The sequence below is a fragment of the Ranitomeya imitator genome, chromosome 5 (genome assembly GCF_032444005.1).
Source record: "Ranitomeya imitator isolate aRanImi1 chromosome 5, aRanImi1.pri, whole genome shotgun sequence".
Taxonomy (NCBI): Eukaryota; Metazoa; Chordata; class Amphibia; order Anura; family Dendrobatidae; genus Ranitomeya; species Ranitomeya imitator.
The window spans coordinates 308,489,221-308,508,734 of record NC_091286.1 but is presented as its reverse complement, the minus strand read 5'-3'; the positions used below and the strand labels follow the sequence as shown (position 1 = coordinate 308,508,734).

Below are 19,514 nucleotides of genomic sequence, written 5' to 3'. Positions count from 1 at the left end.
AGTGCTAGGCAATCTCCTGTCCATGTATGATATTCTATTCTCTGCTCCTAATCAGTACTTTGCAATTGAATTCCGTAGCGGAAATCTGACCGAGAAAAGGCTCTTGCAGATGTTTAGCCGGCTCACATGCAGTCCTATACTGTCATTTTCAAGCTCAAGGACATTTTAGTAAAGCATGTGAATGAGGAAGGCAAAAAGCACAGTGCTGAATCTTTACACAATGTATATATAGAACTTTCTATTATTCATAGAATAAAAAAGATTAAACAGAAACAATTTAGGTTTAATAACTATTAAACCTAAAATATTCTTGTTTATTTATTTATTCTATTTAGTTTCATTTTTTTCAGAATGGAGAAAACCATTGTGCATACTATTGTTTAATGAACCCGCAGGCGTAGACTACTTTATTTACAGTCCCATTCATACCCACGAGGGCATCATACATTTTTCAGGGAAGAGTTTTTGGGAAGATTATATTAAAAGGGAAAAAAGGCTATTGTACTAAAAAAAACACAAAGAAATAAAAAATATTTCTGTCTTTCCCAAAATGTGAGTTGTGATACCTATGTCAGCAGCACGAGACAGCTTGTCAGCGCCCCATTTTATTTTATTTTGTTACATATACTCCTCCTGCCTAATATTCTATAAGTCTCCCATATACTGCCAAAACTGGTCTGACCTATAAAGGCATGGACTCCAGAGATGCTCAGGTTGTGTCTGGCACCAAAGTGTTACCAGCAGATTAAATACATATTTATTAATGACATTTTACTATACACCTACAGTATGTTACTGCTGCAGTAATGTGCATGTCATATATCATTCTGTGGGAGCAAGCACAACAGGCTCAGAGCAAGCGCAACAGGCCGAGTGCAAGCGCAACAGGCCTAGTGCAAGCGCAACAGGCCTAGTGCAAGCGCAACAGGCCTAGTGCAAGCGCAACAGGCCTAGTGCAAGCGCAACAGGCCCAGAGCAAGCGCAACAGACCCAGAGCAAGCGCAACAGGCCCAGAGCAAGCGCAACAGGCCCAGAGCAAGCGCAACAGGCTCAGAGCAAGCGCAACAGGCCGAGTGCAAGCGCAACAGGCCGAGTGCAAGCGCAACAGGCCTAGCGCAAGCGCAACAGGCCCAGTGCAAGCGCAACAGGCCCAGTGCAAGAGCAACAGACCCAGTGCAAGCGCAGCAGGCCCAGAGCAAGCGCAACAGGCCCAGAGCAAGCAAAACAGATCAAGAGCAAGCAAAACAGGCCCAGTGCAAACGCAACAGGCCCAGTGCAAGCGCAACAGGCCCAGAGCAAGCGCAACAGGCCCAGAGCAAGCGCAACAGGCCCAGAGCAAGCGCAACAGGCCCAGAGCAAGCGCAACAGGCCCAGAGCAAGCGCAACAGGCCCATAGCAAGTGTAAAAGGCCCAGAGCAAGGGAAACAAGCCCAGAGCAAGCAAAACAGGCCCAGAGCAAGCGCAACAGGCCCAGAGCAAGCCCAACAGGCCCAGAGCAAGCACAACAGGCTGAGAGCAAGCGCAACAGGCCCAGAGCAAGCAAAACAGGCATAGAGCAAGCAAAACAGGCCCAGAGCAAGTGCAACAGGCCCAGAGCAAGGGAAACAAGCCCAGAGCAAGCGAAACAGGCCCATAGCAAGCGAAACAGTCCCATAGCAAGTGCAATTGGCCCAGAGCAAGCACAACAGGCCCAGAACAAAGCGCAGCAGCTAATGAGTTGCATAAATGATTTCAAAAGCCCTAAATTTTTGCTGGCAACCATGATTAGGAAACACACTATTTTTGTGTAGAATAAGAGAATTTAACAGTCGTGACATGCTACACCGTACTTGTATGATGAGATGTTGCCCTATACAATTAGTGTACAGATGTTTAAACACAGTAGCATGCTTTCTGTCAAGATGGCACTTGTTACATCTGTTCTTCTTATACCCAGGTCACACAGTGTCTTTGGGAGTTTTGACTCAGTCCCCCTTCTAATCGGATTTAGCTGAATCCCCAATGGAGCCATGAAATAACAGGAATGTAGTTCAATTAAACTCTGTGGGCTTTTTTTCTGCATGTGTTCCGATGGGCACAGAAATGTGGTCTACCAAGTTTCAATGCCCATCAGAGTAGACACTTAAAAAAAAAATACACAAACTATTAATTTGAACTCAGTATGAGTAATGAAGTCGGTGGCACCGGTGGGGGTTCCGTTGAATCATGCTTGTTCAGGGGATTCAGGGAAAACTCCACAAACTCATTGCAGACAATCAGTGTCAACATAGCCTTAGTTTAATCCATCATACAACATGATTTGGGACCTAGACTATAGACATACCTAGCAATGAGCATAAAACGGACCAAAGGCTTGTATTTTCTCTGCTAAATAGAAGGGGTCATGAAGAGTGGACCACACTAGTATCTTAGAATGTACTAGTAACATTTATGAAAAGGCGGCTGTGAAATAAATATTGCTAATTAGGAGTATCATGGTGTCAAACCCAACTGAATTTTATCTGCAGATAATAATAATAATGGAAATAACCACACAAACCTCATCTAGGTCTTTAATGAAGATTGGTTTCTCTTCCAAACCAATAGGCATTGGTTCAGTGACGGGGATCTTAACTTCTTCATACATTTTGTTGTTTTCTCTTTGGATGCCTTCTGGCAAAAGCAGCTAGAAATAGAAAATATATCATACCATTAGTCAAATAGATTTTTTACGCATTGAGGTAGAAAAAAAAAAAGATACAGGAGCTGTAAGCATACCTTTGCTCCACCGACAAACGCAGACGTTTTCATGGCTTCAGCATACGAGTCATAAACATGTGGAAACACAAATCTTTCACCATAGTCCCTTTCTCTACCCAGAATGGGCACAATCCGGGCATTCAAAAGTGCCTGTTCCCTGTAGGAAAAAAAAAAGAACAAGAATAAAGGAATTGTGATCAAGACAAACTATTGCTGGGTCTGGAACAATGAATAAAAGATTATGATATATATATGAAAAAAAAAATGAAAGTACACATGGAAGTACAGAAAATGTGTGCTGGAATAAAAATAAGCCTTTAGAAGAAAAAGAACATTTTTCTGCACCTGCAAGACACACAGATTTCATCTATGTTACTGTGGCCTGATAATAAACAGATTTTTCTGCACCGAGTTACAATTTTGCTCAAATGAGAATACATCTGAAAAGGTAGAAAAGACCAAACACAGTGCAATGTGAGCCTGCAAACCCTATTATGTGACCATTTATAGCTGCGGGGCACACTCCAGGATATTCAGAGATTCACAATGAGACGTGAAGCTGCGGAATGATATTAAGGCAGAAGTATATTTTTGCATAGAATGAGGTCTCTGGAGTGACCCTAACAAGATCAAGCACAGGGAAGAGGTGGAAGTTTATGCAGCAGGCTGGTGTCAGTGTCACAGTCAATTTAGCAATTCGCCTGCTTTAAGACAAAGAGGTCAGCAAGCGAGTATAAAGACGCTCTCCCAATACCGATTGCAGCAAATTATAGGTAGAATTTGTAGGCATCGGCAACTCAATAACCGCGGGAGACGTTCTTATTTACAGTGCTGTGGTCCCCACTCTCCGCCACGTAACAATGTAGAGATCACACGTTTTATGGGCTCAATATTTAAAAAGCCAACAAGGCTAGGTTTTTTTTTTTCCTTTCACTGCAGCAATGCAACGCCTTATTTGCTTTCCCTTTTTTCCCTATATTTCAAGATGACAACATAGAAAATAGCAACCATTAATCTCCAGAGGAAAAACAGATAGTTTCAATGCATTTAGTACCGACTTCATAAATCTTAAACTAGTGGTGTGTACAGAGCACCTAAGGAAGATAGCTTACCTCCTTAATCTGCATTTCTAAACCGCGTGAAAGCGACCAAGCAGATTCTAATTAAGCAGATCACTGCTTCCTTATCCGGGAAAATTAGGTTTTCATAGAGAAGAAAAAAATATTCTATACTTGTGCTAAGACGTGACCTGAAGTTGAAATCATTTAATCTCCAAAAGCTGAACTTAAAGAAAATAAATGATTAGGATACATTGAAGTACCAATTACAGCTGAAACATTTTTCAGCTTTTGGCATTTATTACCTTTGCATCCGCAGTTCCTTCGGATCAAAGCCTATTAGTCCTTCACCAGAAATCTCTCCTTCCTCGCCGACTCGTTTTTCTCGCTTGGCGTGGCGTTTTTCTTCTCGCCGATACTGCCTCATGAGCTGCTTTTCCTGTTCAGACTGGACAGTGACTTGACAGCCATAGTTGGGTTTTCCGCCATCAGTAGCATTTTTTTTGCGGAATTCTAACAAACAAAAATACACACACTCAGTAAACTGTGGAAAATAATATTAAACAATGGAGACTAAATGTCATTTTTAGATTAAAAAATTGGCCGACACTGAACTTTATTGAGCTTTAACCTGCCTAGTTATACATTCACTAGATGGTGGCCCGATTCTAACGCATCGGGTATTCTAGAATATGCATGTCCACGTAGTATATTGCACAGCCCACGTAGTATATTGCCCAGTGACGTAGTATATTGCCCAGCCACGTAGTATATTGCCCAGAGACGTAGTATATTGCCCAGCCACATAGTATATTGCCCAGTCACATAGTATATTGCCCAGCCACGTAGTATATTGCCCAGCCACGTAGTATATTGCCCAGCCACGTAGTATATTGCCCAGAGACGTAGTATATTGCCCAGCCACATAGTATTTTGCCCAGTCACATAGTATATTGCCCAGCCACGTAGTATATTGCCCAGCCACGTAGTATATTGCCCAGTCACGTAGTATATTGCCCAACCACGTAGTATATTGCCCAGTCACGTAGTATATTGCCCAGTGAGCTATTCCCAAAGCTCACTGATAGCCCCATAGGGATCGACATAGGGACTGTCGTCTCTTCTTTTCCGGATCATCCCCTGACTAGAGGCAATCCGGTGCTCCTTTGCCTACACCTTGGAACTGGTGAGATTGTTCCTTTTTTACTATGCATATAGCCACCAGTAGCACTGGCCATATCATATGCGTCTACTGCTGGCAATTCATTGTTTTTACATGTAACTAGGTATATGATGCTGAGTGTTATATATGTTTTTTTGACTTCAGCTTTTTTACAGGTTATATCCTAGTGTAACTTGATTTCTCTAATAATGAATATCCGTGACAGAAAAAAGGACAGACAGAAGGACAGACAAAGATGGAAGTGACCCTTAGACAATTATATAGTAGATACATCTACAGTGACCTCTCATCTCATAACCATTCAGGAGCTTACAGGGAGACTGTCACCCCGAAAACTCAAATCAAACCATCAACACATTCCTACTCATACTTGTAGTGTAGACTTTATATAAAAACCGTTTTATTAGATAAGCAAATTAGGGAGCTTGGCATGGCCAAGGGCTCAGTGCACCATTCCGCCACCTAAATTACAAGCCTCCTCAACTACCGTTATGTCAATTGACCACACTCACTTTGGAGCGCTGCCTGAATGGAGTTCTCAGTCCTGCACACTGGGACACTGCCGGAGCCATGAACACAAAACCTGTCATTGTGTGCAGGTGCGATACTGGGTCATGAAGGAGGCCCAATTGTCAGTTTATTCATTAATAACACTTTCCATGCAGACTTGGATCTCGGCCCAATCACAGACCACAATGTACGACCCAGGCCTGGCAATGTCATACAAATATATGAAACTGTCATGGTCTGGTGGGGAAACCATGCATTGTGGTCTGTGATTGGACCGAGATCTAGGGACATTTGTTTGAGCACTGAGTGTGGCAATTGCAGGGAACAGAGGGCTCTTAAATTACTAAAAAAAGAAAGCATTAAAGTTCTGGTCAGTTTTGTTTTTTAACCACATTTCAGGTAATCTTTAGATAGAACCTGTCATCTCTCCAAACAAGTACCGTATGTTTTAGTGCTTATATTTCAAAGAAAAAAAAGATATGATAGTATAAATATAGACCTATAAATATGATATAAAATAAACAATTTGGGGACATTTTTTCTTAAAATTTTTGTATTATTGCTCTTCTAGCATTCACTTTGGAAATGTGTTTCGAATGTACGTTTCCAAATTTCCACCAAACAATTACTAATTAGTCATATGTGCGTAGAACACCATTGGTCATATATTTCTGCCATGTAAAAGGTAAAACAATAAATGAAGCTATATGGCAGAAAGATGAAAACAACAACTGGTATTGCACTCGCTCATGAACGCATGGAGAAAAACAACAGGTGAAGATCACTGAAAATAACCTTTGCTTGGGCGGAGAGCAATGAGAACGAAGAGGCAGCTAGAAGGTGCAACATTAGAAGGTAGTGCGCAGGAACGGGGGAAAAAGAGCCAAGCACAGCCTTGTACAACAGCTTTTTATGAAGAATAGAACCAGGAAAGATACAACATAGTTCATGGACAAGCAGAAGTCAAAGAGTAGAGTCACCGGAGAACAAATATGAGAGCAAGAGAGTAAAGCGTTCCTCCCATTTGCAGGTCAGCGTGGCACAACCTTCTCGCACTCTGGCATCAATTACGGTAAACTGTAGAATTGCTTTCTGATAATTACAGACTGTACAGGGCTAGCCTTGGAAATACATTTAGAAGCAATACAAACAATTCACCTTTCTTTAGCAATGTGAATAAAGGGCTAGAGATGTGAAAGAAACATGACAAGAACTCGAGAGGCCAAGAACAAAATAAAGTAAGAAAGATTGAAAGGCTGAGGAAAGGTGAGTCAGAAGAATGGCAGAAGGAAGAAGAGAATGTACGATCAAATTAGTGCAAAGGAGGTAGTGAATCTCCGCCTGAAGGGTAAAACGGAAAGACGACAGCTTTATTAAGACAAAGGATAACTGACGGCAATGGGTAGAAAGGCATCCTAATGGGAAATCAAGAGGACATGATATACTGTAGCCCTGATAGCTTCAGATTGATTGTTGACACGAGTTGGCAGAAGGAAACAGGTTTCCGTAACCGTAATCCAAATGCAAAGCAGCTTCATCCATTACACTGCGGTGATTTCAGAAAGGCAGACAAAGCACATCTGATTGATCATCTGGCCACACTAAAACTAAGCTAACTTCACGTAGCCTTCAGGAATAGTTCTCTGCCAAATCAAAGGCTGAAATCCATGCAGCAGAAACCGTTTCCTTTACATAGTACGATGCCCCAACCTTTGTGCACAGCAATTTTTCACTGTCCATATCCATACACACTCTGGACACATATACATTACCCCTACGGGAGCTTTTCGGACATCCTATTCTAAACCCACAGGCATCAATAAAGGGTTAGTCCCCATTTTGCATCTAAAACAGCTTCAACTCTTTATGGAAGACTTTCTGCAAGATCTTGGACAGAGTCTGATTTTTTTCCAATTCATCCAGAAGATTACTTGTGAGGTCAGACAGAAAACTTAGTGCCGTTTTATCTACTATATGGAAGTACAAATAGTAATTAGAGATGGAACATCCACACTTTATCACAGCAAAAGTTTGTTTTACACCTAATACAACTACACTGCAGAATGCAGCAGCCCCACGGTAAAGGTGAGAGCAGCACACGTGCAACCATCACACACAACTAGCAATTCATGGAATTATAAGGCATGTAGGGCACCAGTCACATAGATGTAGTGCACAGCGTCTGGCTTTTAGCGACGCCCATACTATTAGATCTTTTACTGTGTTTTGTTGTTGATTTTAGAGAAGGGACTCACAAGACAGTGAAGAACCTTGACGTGGGATGTGACCGTGCATATTGTGGTCAAAATATAGACTATACATATTATACAGAATGTTTTTCTTATTTCTAGGCAGGATGTAACCAGGTTCTTTGTGCTGGCCAGGAGTGCTGATTAATTGTATGGGTGCACAAAGAGGCTGTAAGGCAAACACTGTTCCCTCGAAGCAGTAGTGTAACTATGTGGGGGAATTGGAGTGGAGTGGTCACCCCGGATCACTGACTCGGACTGGCCACCTTGAAGTGCAGACTGCGAATACTGATAAACTCTGCTGTAGAGAACTAGGATGTTTTGTAGGCCACAGGTCTCTTTAGACCACAGACCTGCAGAACAGCAAGTCCTGGGCAAAGCAACGTGATGACTTCATCTCGCTGAGGCACTGATGTCCAGCGGGTGCCTTGGTGGCACTATTACATTACCATGTCTGTCCGACTGTGCCTTCCCACTATCTGCCATTGGACTCCCCAGGGTTAGGCGAGTATATGATGTTTATTTTAATATTGTGTGTGCTACTGAAGGGGCCATCATATAACATAGGAGCTGCTAACTTGGCCATTATACAGCGTGGAGGCTACTAGGGGAGCTATCATACAGAGTGGGGTCTACTAAGGGGGCCATCATACACAGTCGTGGCTTACTAAGGGGCCATTATACATCGTGGAAGCTGCTAAGTGATTCAAAAACTGTGTGGGGTCTACTGAGCAAAGGCCATCATATAGAGTGAGGCCATCATACAGTGTTGGGGCTACTGGGGGGACATTATACAGAGTGAGGGCTACTAAATGGGCCATAATACAGAGTGGGGACTAATTAGTGGAACATTATACAGTGTTAGGGCTACTAAGAGTGGCATTGGACATAGTGGGGTGTTTCTAGGGGCCATCATACAGAGTGAGGGCTACTAAGGGTTGCATCATACAGTGTGGATGTATCATACTGTGTGGGGGTTATTCACATAGAAAAAATGGTTATCTAGCTCACCCATAAACTGAAGTCCCCCCCGTAGCGTAAGGACATGAGAGCCTGTGTCGGCAGCAGGAAATGAAGACAACTTGGTAGAGAAGATCTCCAGCAACAGACACGGAGAGGTAAGTGTTAAAAACTATTTATTGAAAAAAAAAAAATTTTTTTTCCTTTTTCAACATTTTTTAATATGATGTTAGTAGAAGTTGCACTTCCCTGGGAATGCACCAGACTGACGCGTTACAACCTAATTGTTCTTAGTCATTGTAAGGTATATCATACTATGACTATGAACAAGCAATTCAAAACGCATCAGTCTGGTGCATTCCCAGGGAATTTTTACTAACATCATACAAATAAATTTTTTTTTATAAATAGTGCTTTTAACACTTACCTCTCTGGATCTGTTGCTGTACATCTTCCCTACCAAGTGGTGTGGAGGTCATCATACAGTGTAGAGGCGACAAAGAGGGCCATCATACAGTGTGGTGGCTACTGTGGGCACAATTATACAGAGTGAGGGCTATTATGGGGCACATCATTCTGTGTAAGGGCTACTGTGGGGGCCTTCATACGGTGTGGGGGTGATCATACAGTGTGTTGGTGCTACTGTGGGGGGTATCATATAATGTAGGGGCCATCATACAGGTTGGGGGCTACTGTGGAGGTCATAATACAGTATGGGGAGTATTGTTGGAACTATCAAACAGTGTGTGAGCTTCTGTGGGGGCCATCATACATTTTGGTGACTAATGTGAGACCATAAATCAGTGTGGGGACTACAGTGACAGACATCATACTGTGTATCTACGATCTGTAGGGGGGAAACTTGGGACGTTAATACTGTGCATGGATGAACACAGGGGACATTACTAATGTATAAGAAGGGGATTCAGAAGACCTTGCTACTGTACAGGGGGTGATTCAGGAGACATTAAATGCCGAGTGGGCACTTATTGTTATAGACACTCAGGAAAATTGTGTATGTTAAAGTAGCACATGGGGGGCGGGATTATTATTTTGTATGGGGAAAAATGTGGGCACCGTTTTCTACAGGGCATTAATATTTTCTAGGGGCAATTTTTACCTTCTAGAAGGAAAAAGGGAGGCATTTTACGGCCACACAGTAGGTCCAGTAACAGGAACAAATATGCCATCATATTGGGGTGTCAGCAGGATGATGAGTTTTGGAACAGATGTTGATGGTGCTGGATGTGTGAGAAGTAAAATGTGTCTTTGTTGTAAACTCTGCAGATGAGTTGTGGCTGAAAAGAAGTTGTCATGTCAGTCTGGTCTAGGCAGAAAAGATAGGAAAAGTGAACGAACATCAGCTGTAAATCAATATCTATAACTGCAATGTAATCTCTTATATATTCAGCAGGACTGGTGTCTACCACCACATGGAGGTAAGATTGGTGTTGGTATTTTTATAAATATGTATTTTTAGTAACATCATGGTGATCTACTGAGTCAATATTTTTGCATCAGTGTTTGTATGCCATAACCAGGAATGGAACAACAAAGAAAAACAATAATTGAGACATTGATACCTGTTCTGAGTTTTGGAGACAGTCCTGGTTTTGGCATACAAATTCTGATGCAAAAATTACAGACCCACATTGTGTGAGCAGGCACTCCCACATTATGTGATCGGGCACTCCCACATTGTGTGATCGGGCACTCCCACATTGTGTGAGCAGGCACTCCCACATTATGTGATCGGGCACTCCCACATTGTGTGATCGGGCACTCCCACATTGTGTGAGCAGGCACTCCCACATTGTGTGATCGGGCACTCCCACATTGTGTGATCGGGCACTCCCACATTGTGTGATCGGGCACTCCCACATTGTGTGATCGGGCACTCCCACATTGTGTGATCGGGCACTCCCACATTGTGTGATCGGGCACTCCCACATTGTGTGATCGGGCACTCCCACATTGTGTGATCGGGCACTCCCACATTGTGTGATCGGGCACTCCCACATTGTGTGATCGGGCACTCCCACATTGTGTGATCGGGCACTCCCACATTGTGTGATCGGGCACTCCCACATTGTGTGATCGGGCACTCCCACATTGTGTGATCGGGCACTCCCACATTGTGTGATCGGGCACTCCCACATTGTGTGATCGGGCACTCCCACATTGTGTGATCGGGCACTCCCACATTGTGTGATCGGGCAATCCCACATTGTGTCAGCGGGCACTCCCACATTGTGTGATCGGGCACTCCCACATTGTGTGATCGGGCAATCCCACATTGTGTGATCGGGCACTCCCACATTGTGTGATCGGGCACTCCCACATTGTGTGATCGGTCAGTCCCACACTGTGTGATGGGGCACTCCCACATTGTGTGATCGGGCACTCCCACATTGTGTGATCGGGCACTCCCACATTGTGTGATCGGGCAATCCCACATTGTGTGATCGGGCACTCCCACATTGTGTGATCGGTCAGTCCCACATTGTGTGATCGGGCACTCCCACACTGTGTGATCGGGCACTCCCACACTGTGTGATCGGGCACTCCCACATTGTGTGATCGGGCACTCCCACATTGTGTGATCGGGCACTCCCACATTGTGTGATCGGGCACTCCCACATTGTGGGATCGGGCACTCCCACATTGTGGGATCGGGCAGTTCCACATTGTGCGATCGGGCAGTCCCACACTGTGTGATCGGGCACTCCCACATTGTGTGATCGGGCACTCCCACATTGTGTGATCGGGCACTCCCACATTGTGTGATCGGGCACTCCCACATTGTGTGATCGGGCACTCCCACATTGTGTGATCGGGCACTCCCACATTGTGTGATCGGGCACTCCCACATTGTGTGATCGGGCACTCCCACATTGTGTGATCGGGCAATCCCACATTGTGTCAGCGGGCACTCCCACATTGTGTGATCGGGCACTCCCACATTGTGTGATCGGGCACTCCCACATTGTGTGATCGGGCACTCCCACATTGTGTGATCGGTCAGTCCCACATTGTGTGATCGGGCACTCCCACATTGTGTGATCGGGCACTCCCACATTGTGTGATCGGTCAGTCCCACATTGTGTGATCGGGCACTCCCACACTGTGTGATCGGGCACTCCCACACTGTGTGATCGGGCACTCCCACATTGTGTGATCGGGCACTCCCACATTGTGTGATCGGGCACTCCCACATTGTGTGATCGGGCACTCCCACATTGTGGGATCGGGCACTCCCACATTGTGGGATCGGGCAGTTCCACATTGTGCGATCGGGCAGTCCCACACTGTGTGATCGGGCACTCCCACATTGTGTGATCGGGCACTCCCACATTGTGTGATCGGGCACTCCCACATTGTGTGATCGGGCACTCCCACATTGTGTGATCGGGCACTCCCACATTGTGTGATCGGGCACTCCCACATTGTGTGATCGGGCACTCCCACATTGTGTGATCGGGCACTCCCACATTGTGTGATCGGGCAATCCCACATTGTGTCAGCGGGCACTCCCACATTGTGTGATCGGGCACTCCCACATTGTGTGATCGGGCACTCCCACATTGTGTGATCGGGCACTCCCACATTGTGTGATCGGTCAGTCCCACATTGTGTGATCGGTCAGTCCCACACTGTGTGATGGGGCACTCCCACATTGTGTGATCGGGCACTCCCACATTGTGTGATCGGGCACTCCCACATTGTGTGATCGGGCACTCCCACATTGTGTGATTGGGCACTCCCACATTGTGGGATCGGGCAGTTCCACATTGTGCGATCGGGCAGTCCCACACTGTGTGATCGGGCACTCCCACATTGTGCGATCGGGCACTCCCACATTGTGCGATCGGGCACTCCCACATTGTGTGATTGGGCACTCCCACATTGTGGGATCGGGCAGTTCCACATTGTGCGATCGGGCAGTCCCACACTGTGTGATCGGGCAGTCCCACATTGTGTGATCGGGCAGTCCCACATTGTGTGATCAGTGCACTTAGGGACGCAACATTTTTACACAGTGACTGGTAACACCCAGCTGTCACTTTAGTCATAAATTTCCAGAAGAAACAACAGAGGAAAAGCACAATACAGAGGTGTGAGAAAAAAACAACAAAATTAATGACAGATCCTCACAAAAAAAGCAAATACATTTAACCCCTTCACCCCAAAGCCTGTTTTCACTTTCCTGACCAGGCCAAGTTTTTCGATTCTCACCACTGTCACTTTATGAGGTCATAACTTTGGAAAGCTTCAATGGATCCAAATGATTGAGATTTTTTTGTGTGACATATTGTGCAACATATTATGATAGTGGTAAAAGTTCTTCGATATGATTATTTGTAAAACAGAATTGGAAATTTGGGGAAAATGTTGAAAATGTTGCAATTTTCAAAATTTTATTCTTATGCCCATAAATCAATTATGTCACACAAAATGGTAAAAAAAAATAACATTTTCCACATGCCTACTTTACATCTGTATAATTTTTAAATTTCTTGGAATCATTCGCGGACGTCATGTCCCATTTGGAAAGCCCCTGATATGCCTAAACAGTGGAAACCCCCCACAAGTGACCCCATTTTGGAGTGAGGTGTGTGTGTGGCGAGCACCTTGAAACTCCTAACGCATCACATAAGTTTAAAACATTGAGCCGTGGGGAAAAAAAAAAAAAAAAAAAAAAAAAAAATCACATTTTTCCCATAAAAATGTTTTTTAGCTCCAAGTTTTGTATTTTCGTAAGGGTAGCTGGAGAAAATGGACCCCAAAATTAGTTCTCCAATTTCTACGGAGTTCACAAATACCCCATATGTGGTCGAAAACTACTATTGAAACACATTGCAAAGCTTAGATGGGAATTTCAGTGCTTTGTGGGTGCCATGTCACATTGGCAGAGCCCATGAGGTGCCAGAACAGCAGAACCCCCCATAAGTGACCCCATTTTACAAACTAAACCTCTGAATGAATTCATCTAAGGGTGCAGTGATCATATTGACATCACAGGGGTGTCACAGAATTTTATAACATTGGGCAGTGAAAAAAAAATAATTTACATTTTTACCACCAAGAAAACCGTGGTAAAATGGTATTTGCCTTCTAGAGTGCAGATTTTCTTAGAAATAGTTTACGGATTCCATATAAAGATCCCCTAATTGCTAGAAAGCAGAATCTCCCCTCAAGTGACCCCATTTTGGAAATTATAACCTTTTGGGAATGTATTTACAGGTGTAGTGATGGCTGTTTTCCAGAAATAAGCAATAGCAGATGTTACTGACTGAAAATTGCAAACTGCCATTGTAGTAACCAGTACATTATAGTGACCAGTATGTTATGCCCAGCTCATGTTTCAGATGACAGAGCTGAGTGGGGACTTTTTTGTGGATTGAGTTAAAGCTTTTATTGGGAACATTGTACATAACGTTTGGGGTCACATTCATCCAATGCTCTACGATGAGCATTTACTTTGGGGTTCCCATCTAAATCTCGGAGTGATGTGATTCAGATGAAAGCCCTGAGGGATCCACTCACTATAATGAGGCAGCAGATTTACTCTGGACTCCATCTGGTCTCTGTTCAGCATTGTATTTCTTTTCAGAAGTGCACAAAACTGTGGTCCCCGTGAGAAAGCAAGCACACCGGAAGGCGAAACGCGCATCAGGGGTTTGAGCTGGTGGATCCTACCCGGTGCCTCCTGTCCTGGTGTCCCGCATTGGTAAGCGCTGCTCTTCACATTTGGTATTTTTGTGCTGTGAGGTACTTCTTACTCACTGGCCAACCTGGTATATGGACTCTTGGCAGCACTTCCCTTTTGCAATTTTGCATGCTGGCTTAATGGACAGCTCACACCGGGGATACCCACTTTGTTTTAATCATCCTTATGCACTTTATTTGGCATTGGCTTTTGTACACTGTATGCACTTTAAGCTTGTTAAATTTAACTTAATAAAGTAGTATGATCTTTTAACTACATATATGCTCCTGTTGTACTCCTTTCTAACAGTTTCTATGGAGTTGGTTATTTGTTATGGTGGGGGGGTTCTTCTGCACTATTTAGTGCTTCATTCTCCCCCCTTTGTTAAAAATGTTGCCTGGTTCCGTTATCATCAAAGCTCTACACAGTGCAGCACCCCCTTACATCTCCTCCCTCATTTCTGTCTATCGGTCTAACCGACCTCTGCGCTCTGCAAACGACTTTTGACTAACCTCTGCACTAATCCGTACCTCCCACTCCCGACTCCAAGACTTCTCCCATGCTGCGCCAATCCTCTGGAATGCTCTACCCCAAGATATTAGGACCACCCACAATTTGCATAGTTTTAGGCGCTTGCTCAAAACACAATTGTTCAGAGCGGCCTATCATGTTCCCCAATCAGTTATTTTATGTTTGTGTGTGTGTAGCCCATTCACTACTTCCATCTATCCCCACCCCCTGAAGATGGCTGGACCATCATTGTAAATACATCATTGTAAATATACACCTGTACTTTGTATCTCCCCCACCTCACTGTAGATTGTAAGCTCTCACGAGCAGGTTCGTCTTATTTTGCTTTAATTATTGTATTGTTAACATTGTTACTTATGACTGTTGTGCTTGAAACTGTAAAGCGCTGTGGAATATGCTGGCGCTATATAAATAAAGATTATTAATATTGTATACATCTCTTTGTGGGAAAGCAGAGTACCGTATTTTTCTGACCATAAGATGCACTTTTTTTCCTCCAAATTTGAGAGGAAAGTGTGGGTGCGTCTTATGGTAGGGATGTAACGTGGGGAGGGGGCAGCAGCTAATGGGTTTCCATTGGGAGGCAGGAGGCAGAAAAATGCCCCTGCTGGGATTCAGGAATCAGTGCTGGGGAAACCACATGGTCCCGATCATTAAAGTGCAGTGAACATTCATTAGCTGCTTCCCCACCCACCTGTCAGCTGAGCAGTGAGCTGGGAGCAGCAAATGAATACTCCTACACAGGGACACATATGGTTTCCCCAGCGCTGGATTCCTGCAGCAGCTGGGAAGATCTATGTGTCTGGAGGAGGCAGCAGCAGGGGGCAGAGGGTACAAGATCGCTGCATACCTGCCTGCCAGGGCTGTGCTGGATGCCCAGTGCTCCAGCACAAGGACCTGTGTGATGTCATGAAGAGGGCGGGCTGGAGCATCACATGGCAGCACAGAGCCCTCCCTCTTCTGATGTCATCACAGGTCCTACAGACACCCACTACAATCTGCAAGCTTACTCCTGTGTTGTGGAGAGGCAACAAGAGGGAGAGCTCTGTGGTATCATGGGATGGGATGCTCCAGCATTTTACCTCACCACAGTGTGGCTGGCTGCCATAATTAAAAGGTTAGTCACTACAACACACAATAAACCACTCTGCCACTTCTGTGGTGAACTATAACTCCCAGCATGCCATAGGTTCTGCAGGACATGCTGGGAGTTATAGTTCTTCCACGGGATCTTAAATCAGTACTCCAGTGTTATTATTCAGTACTGGAGCGGTTCTTTAAATATAAGCCCTTTGTCCCCATTCTTATACTCACCCTCCAGTGTCTTCATACAGAACTTTACAGACACCACACTGGTCCCGCAGCTCCATTTTCTACCCGCAGCTTCTAATATAATAACATACTATTATATATAATAACACCACGTATAATAGTATGTTTATGTTATTAAATATTTTACCACCTTTTTTGCTTCAAATATTTTTTTTCCCTATTTTCCACCTGGGTGCGTGTTATAGTCCGGTGCGTCTTATAGTCCAAAAAATACGGTATATGTATGGTGCATGTTGAGAAGGTGTTAAGGGTCTGTTCATAATAAGTTTTTGACATGTTTTGGCACAGCAAAATGTTGCTTTTTCTTGCGGATTTTCATGCAGTTTGGCTAGGCTTTAGCTGTCGAAATGTGTAAAAAAGGTGTACCCTGTTAAACTCTGTTCCCACAATGAGTATTTGGAGAGTTTTGCTATGGTGGATTTTCAGCACCATTTCTGCATCCATTAAAGGGAACCTGTCACCAGGTTAGATAGATATGAGTTACAGCCACCACCTTTCAGGGCGGATATACAGAATTATATAATTCTGCATTTAAGGCCCCAACCCGGCCTTCGAGACTGTGTGGATGACGTAGGGATGCGTTATCCACACAAAGCAAGAAGGAGGCTAGCATAGAAAGAAGATGGGAGGCACCGGACTAAGACCATCGACACCCCTCGGACCTGACCATCCCGCATGCGAGTATAATAAAAGGTATGTTTCTTGTCTTGCAGGTCAGGTTGAGGGCAGAAATTCAGCCTTATAGAACGCTGAATATCAGGCCTGAAAGGTGGTGGCCATATCTCATATTGGTCAAACCCGGTGACAGGTTCCCTTTAAGTACAATAGGTTACTTGCATTTTTTTGAAAAATCGCAGACTAAAAAAAAAACTCACCAAATGCTCATTGCTTTTACCAATATTTGCAATTAAAAACGAACAAACTAATCACAATAAAAAACTGTAAAATATCACATCAAAATAGAGGTTAAAAAAACAGCAAGTTCCTGCAAACAAATGCACCAAAAGTAAGAACTTTTAAAAGAATTTTTTATGCAATACATAGCCATTTTTTATTTGTATATCTTCCTACCTTGAAAATTATATTGGTTATCATTTTGCCAGTTAAGTGATTTAGCCACAATTTTTTGCCTGTGCTGCAAGAGAACTTCTATCACCGTAAATCCTTCAGGCCCAAGTAGTTCAAAGAACTGCAAAACAAAGTAATACAGATTAACAAGCATTACTTTAAAATATCAAAACTCTTGTGTTATACAGTGGGGCAAAAAAGTATTTAGTCAGTCAGCAATAGTGCAAGTTCCACCACTTAAAAAGATGAGAGGCGTCTGTAATTTACATCATAGGTAGACCTCAACTATGGGAGACAAACTGAGAAAAAAAAATCCAGAAAATCACATTGTCTGTTTTTTTTATCATTTTTTTTTGCATATTATGGTGGAAAATAAGTATTTGGTCAGAAACAAACAATCAAGATTTCTGGCTCTCACAGACCTGTAACTTCTTCTTTAAGAGTCTCCTCTTTCCTCCACTCATTACCTGTAGTAATGGCACCTGTTTAAACTTGTTATCAGTATAAAAAGACACCTGTGCACACCCTAAAACAGTCTGACTACAAACTCCACTATGGTGAAGACCAAAGAGCTGTCAAAGGACACCAGAAACAAAATTGTAGCCCTGCACCAGGCTGGGAAGACTGAATCTGCAATAGCCAACCAGCTTGGAGTGAATAAATCAACAGTGGGAGCAATAATTAGAAAATGGAAGACATACAAGACCACTAATAATCTCCCTCGATCTGGGGCTCCACGCAAAATCCCACCCCGTGGGGTCAGAATGATCACAAGAACGGTGAGCAAAAATCGCAGAACCACGCGGGGGGACCTAGTGAATGAACTGCAGAGAGCTGGGACCAATGTAACAAGGCCTACCATAAGTAACACACTACGCCACCATGGACTCAGATCCTGCAGTGCCAGACGTGTCCCACTGCTTAAGCCAGTACATGTCCGGGCCCGTCTGAAGTTTGCTAGAGAGCATTTGGATGATCCAGAGGAGTTTTGGGAGAATGTCCTATGGTCTGATGAAACCAAACTGGAACTGTTTGGTAGAAACACAACTTGTCGTGTTTGGAGGAAAAAGAATTCTGAGTTGCATCCATCAAACACCATACCTACTGTAAAGCATGGTGGTGGAAACATCATGCTTTGGGGCTGTTTCTCTGCAAAGGGGCCAGGACGACTGATCCGGGTACATGAAAGAATGAATGGGGCCGTGTATCGTGAGATTTTGAGTGCAAACCTCCTTCCATCAGCAAGGGCATTGAAGATGAAACGTGGCTGGGTCTTTCAACATGACAATGATCCAAAGCACACCGCCAGGGCAACGAAGGAGTGGCTTCGTAAGAAGCATTTCAAGGTCCTGGAGTGGCCTAGCCAGTCTCCAGATCTCAACCCTAAAGAAAACCTTTGGAGGGAGTTGAAAGTCTGTGTTGCCAAGCGAAAAGCCAAAAACATCACTGCTCTAGAGGAGATCTGCATGGAGGAATGGGCCAACATACCAACAACAGTGTGTGGCAACCTTGTGAAGACTTACAGAAAACGTTTGACCTCTGTCATTGCCAACAAAGGATATATTACAAAGTATTGAGATGAAATTTTGTTTCTGACCAAATACTTATTTTCCACCATAATATGCAAATAAAATGTTAAAAAAACAGACAATGTGATTTTCTGGATTTTTTTTTTCTCAGTTAGTCTCCCATAGTTGAGGTCTACCTATGATGTAAATTACAGACGCCTCTCATCTTTTTAAGTGGTGGAACTTGCACTATTGCTGACTGACTAAATACTTTTTTGCCCCACTGTATATTATAACAGCTACGTAAGCAAAAACAATCATATTCTAGTGTATGACTGGCTGCAGCGGTCATGTAATGGATGTTCATGCTAGGAGACGAGCGAAGGACAACATGCAGTATGGAGGTGTTTGTGCTGGTCTTTATTTTTCCACCACTCTTGAGCCATTTAAAAGGGGGTTGATTAAGTGGTGGACAACCCCATTAAAAACATCCACAATTGCAAGACAAACATACATTCAAACACTCATTATGAACTATTCCTGCTTAAAAGATACATTCTGTACACTTACGGTACATAAGTCCTCAAAAGTTTATCTTTGTGTTGCCTGCATGTTAGCCTTGTACTCCCAAGAAAATATCTGTATTATAGTTCTTTCACATTGCGT

General features: G+C 43.7%; 1 protein-coding gene across 1 annotated transcript in view; it reads right to left on the bottom strand.

Moving 5' to 3' along the window:
* Nucleotides 1-19,514, bottom strand: part of ASCC3 (activating signal cointegrator 1 complex subunit 3) — an 887,461-nt gene that overhangs the window by 787,407 nt on the left and 80,540 nt on the right. Inside the window, exons 4-7 of the mRNA XM_069726311.1 lie at nucleotides 17,344-17,461; nucleotides 4,103-4,310; nucleotides 2,758-2,896; nucleotides 2,540-2,665 (exon numbers count right to left, since the gene is read on the bottom strand). Coding sequence (XP_069582412.1) covers nucleotides 2,540-2,665; nucleotides 2,758-2,896; nucleotides 4,103-4,310; nucleotides 17,344-17,461 — 591 coding nt within the window. The remainder of the gene's footprint in view (nucleotides 1-2,539; nucleotides 2,666-2,757; nucleotides 2,897-4,102; nucleotides 4,311-17,343; nucleotides 17,462-19,514) is intronic.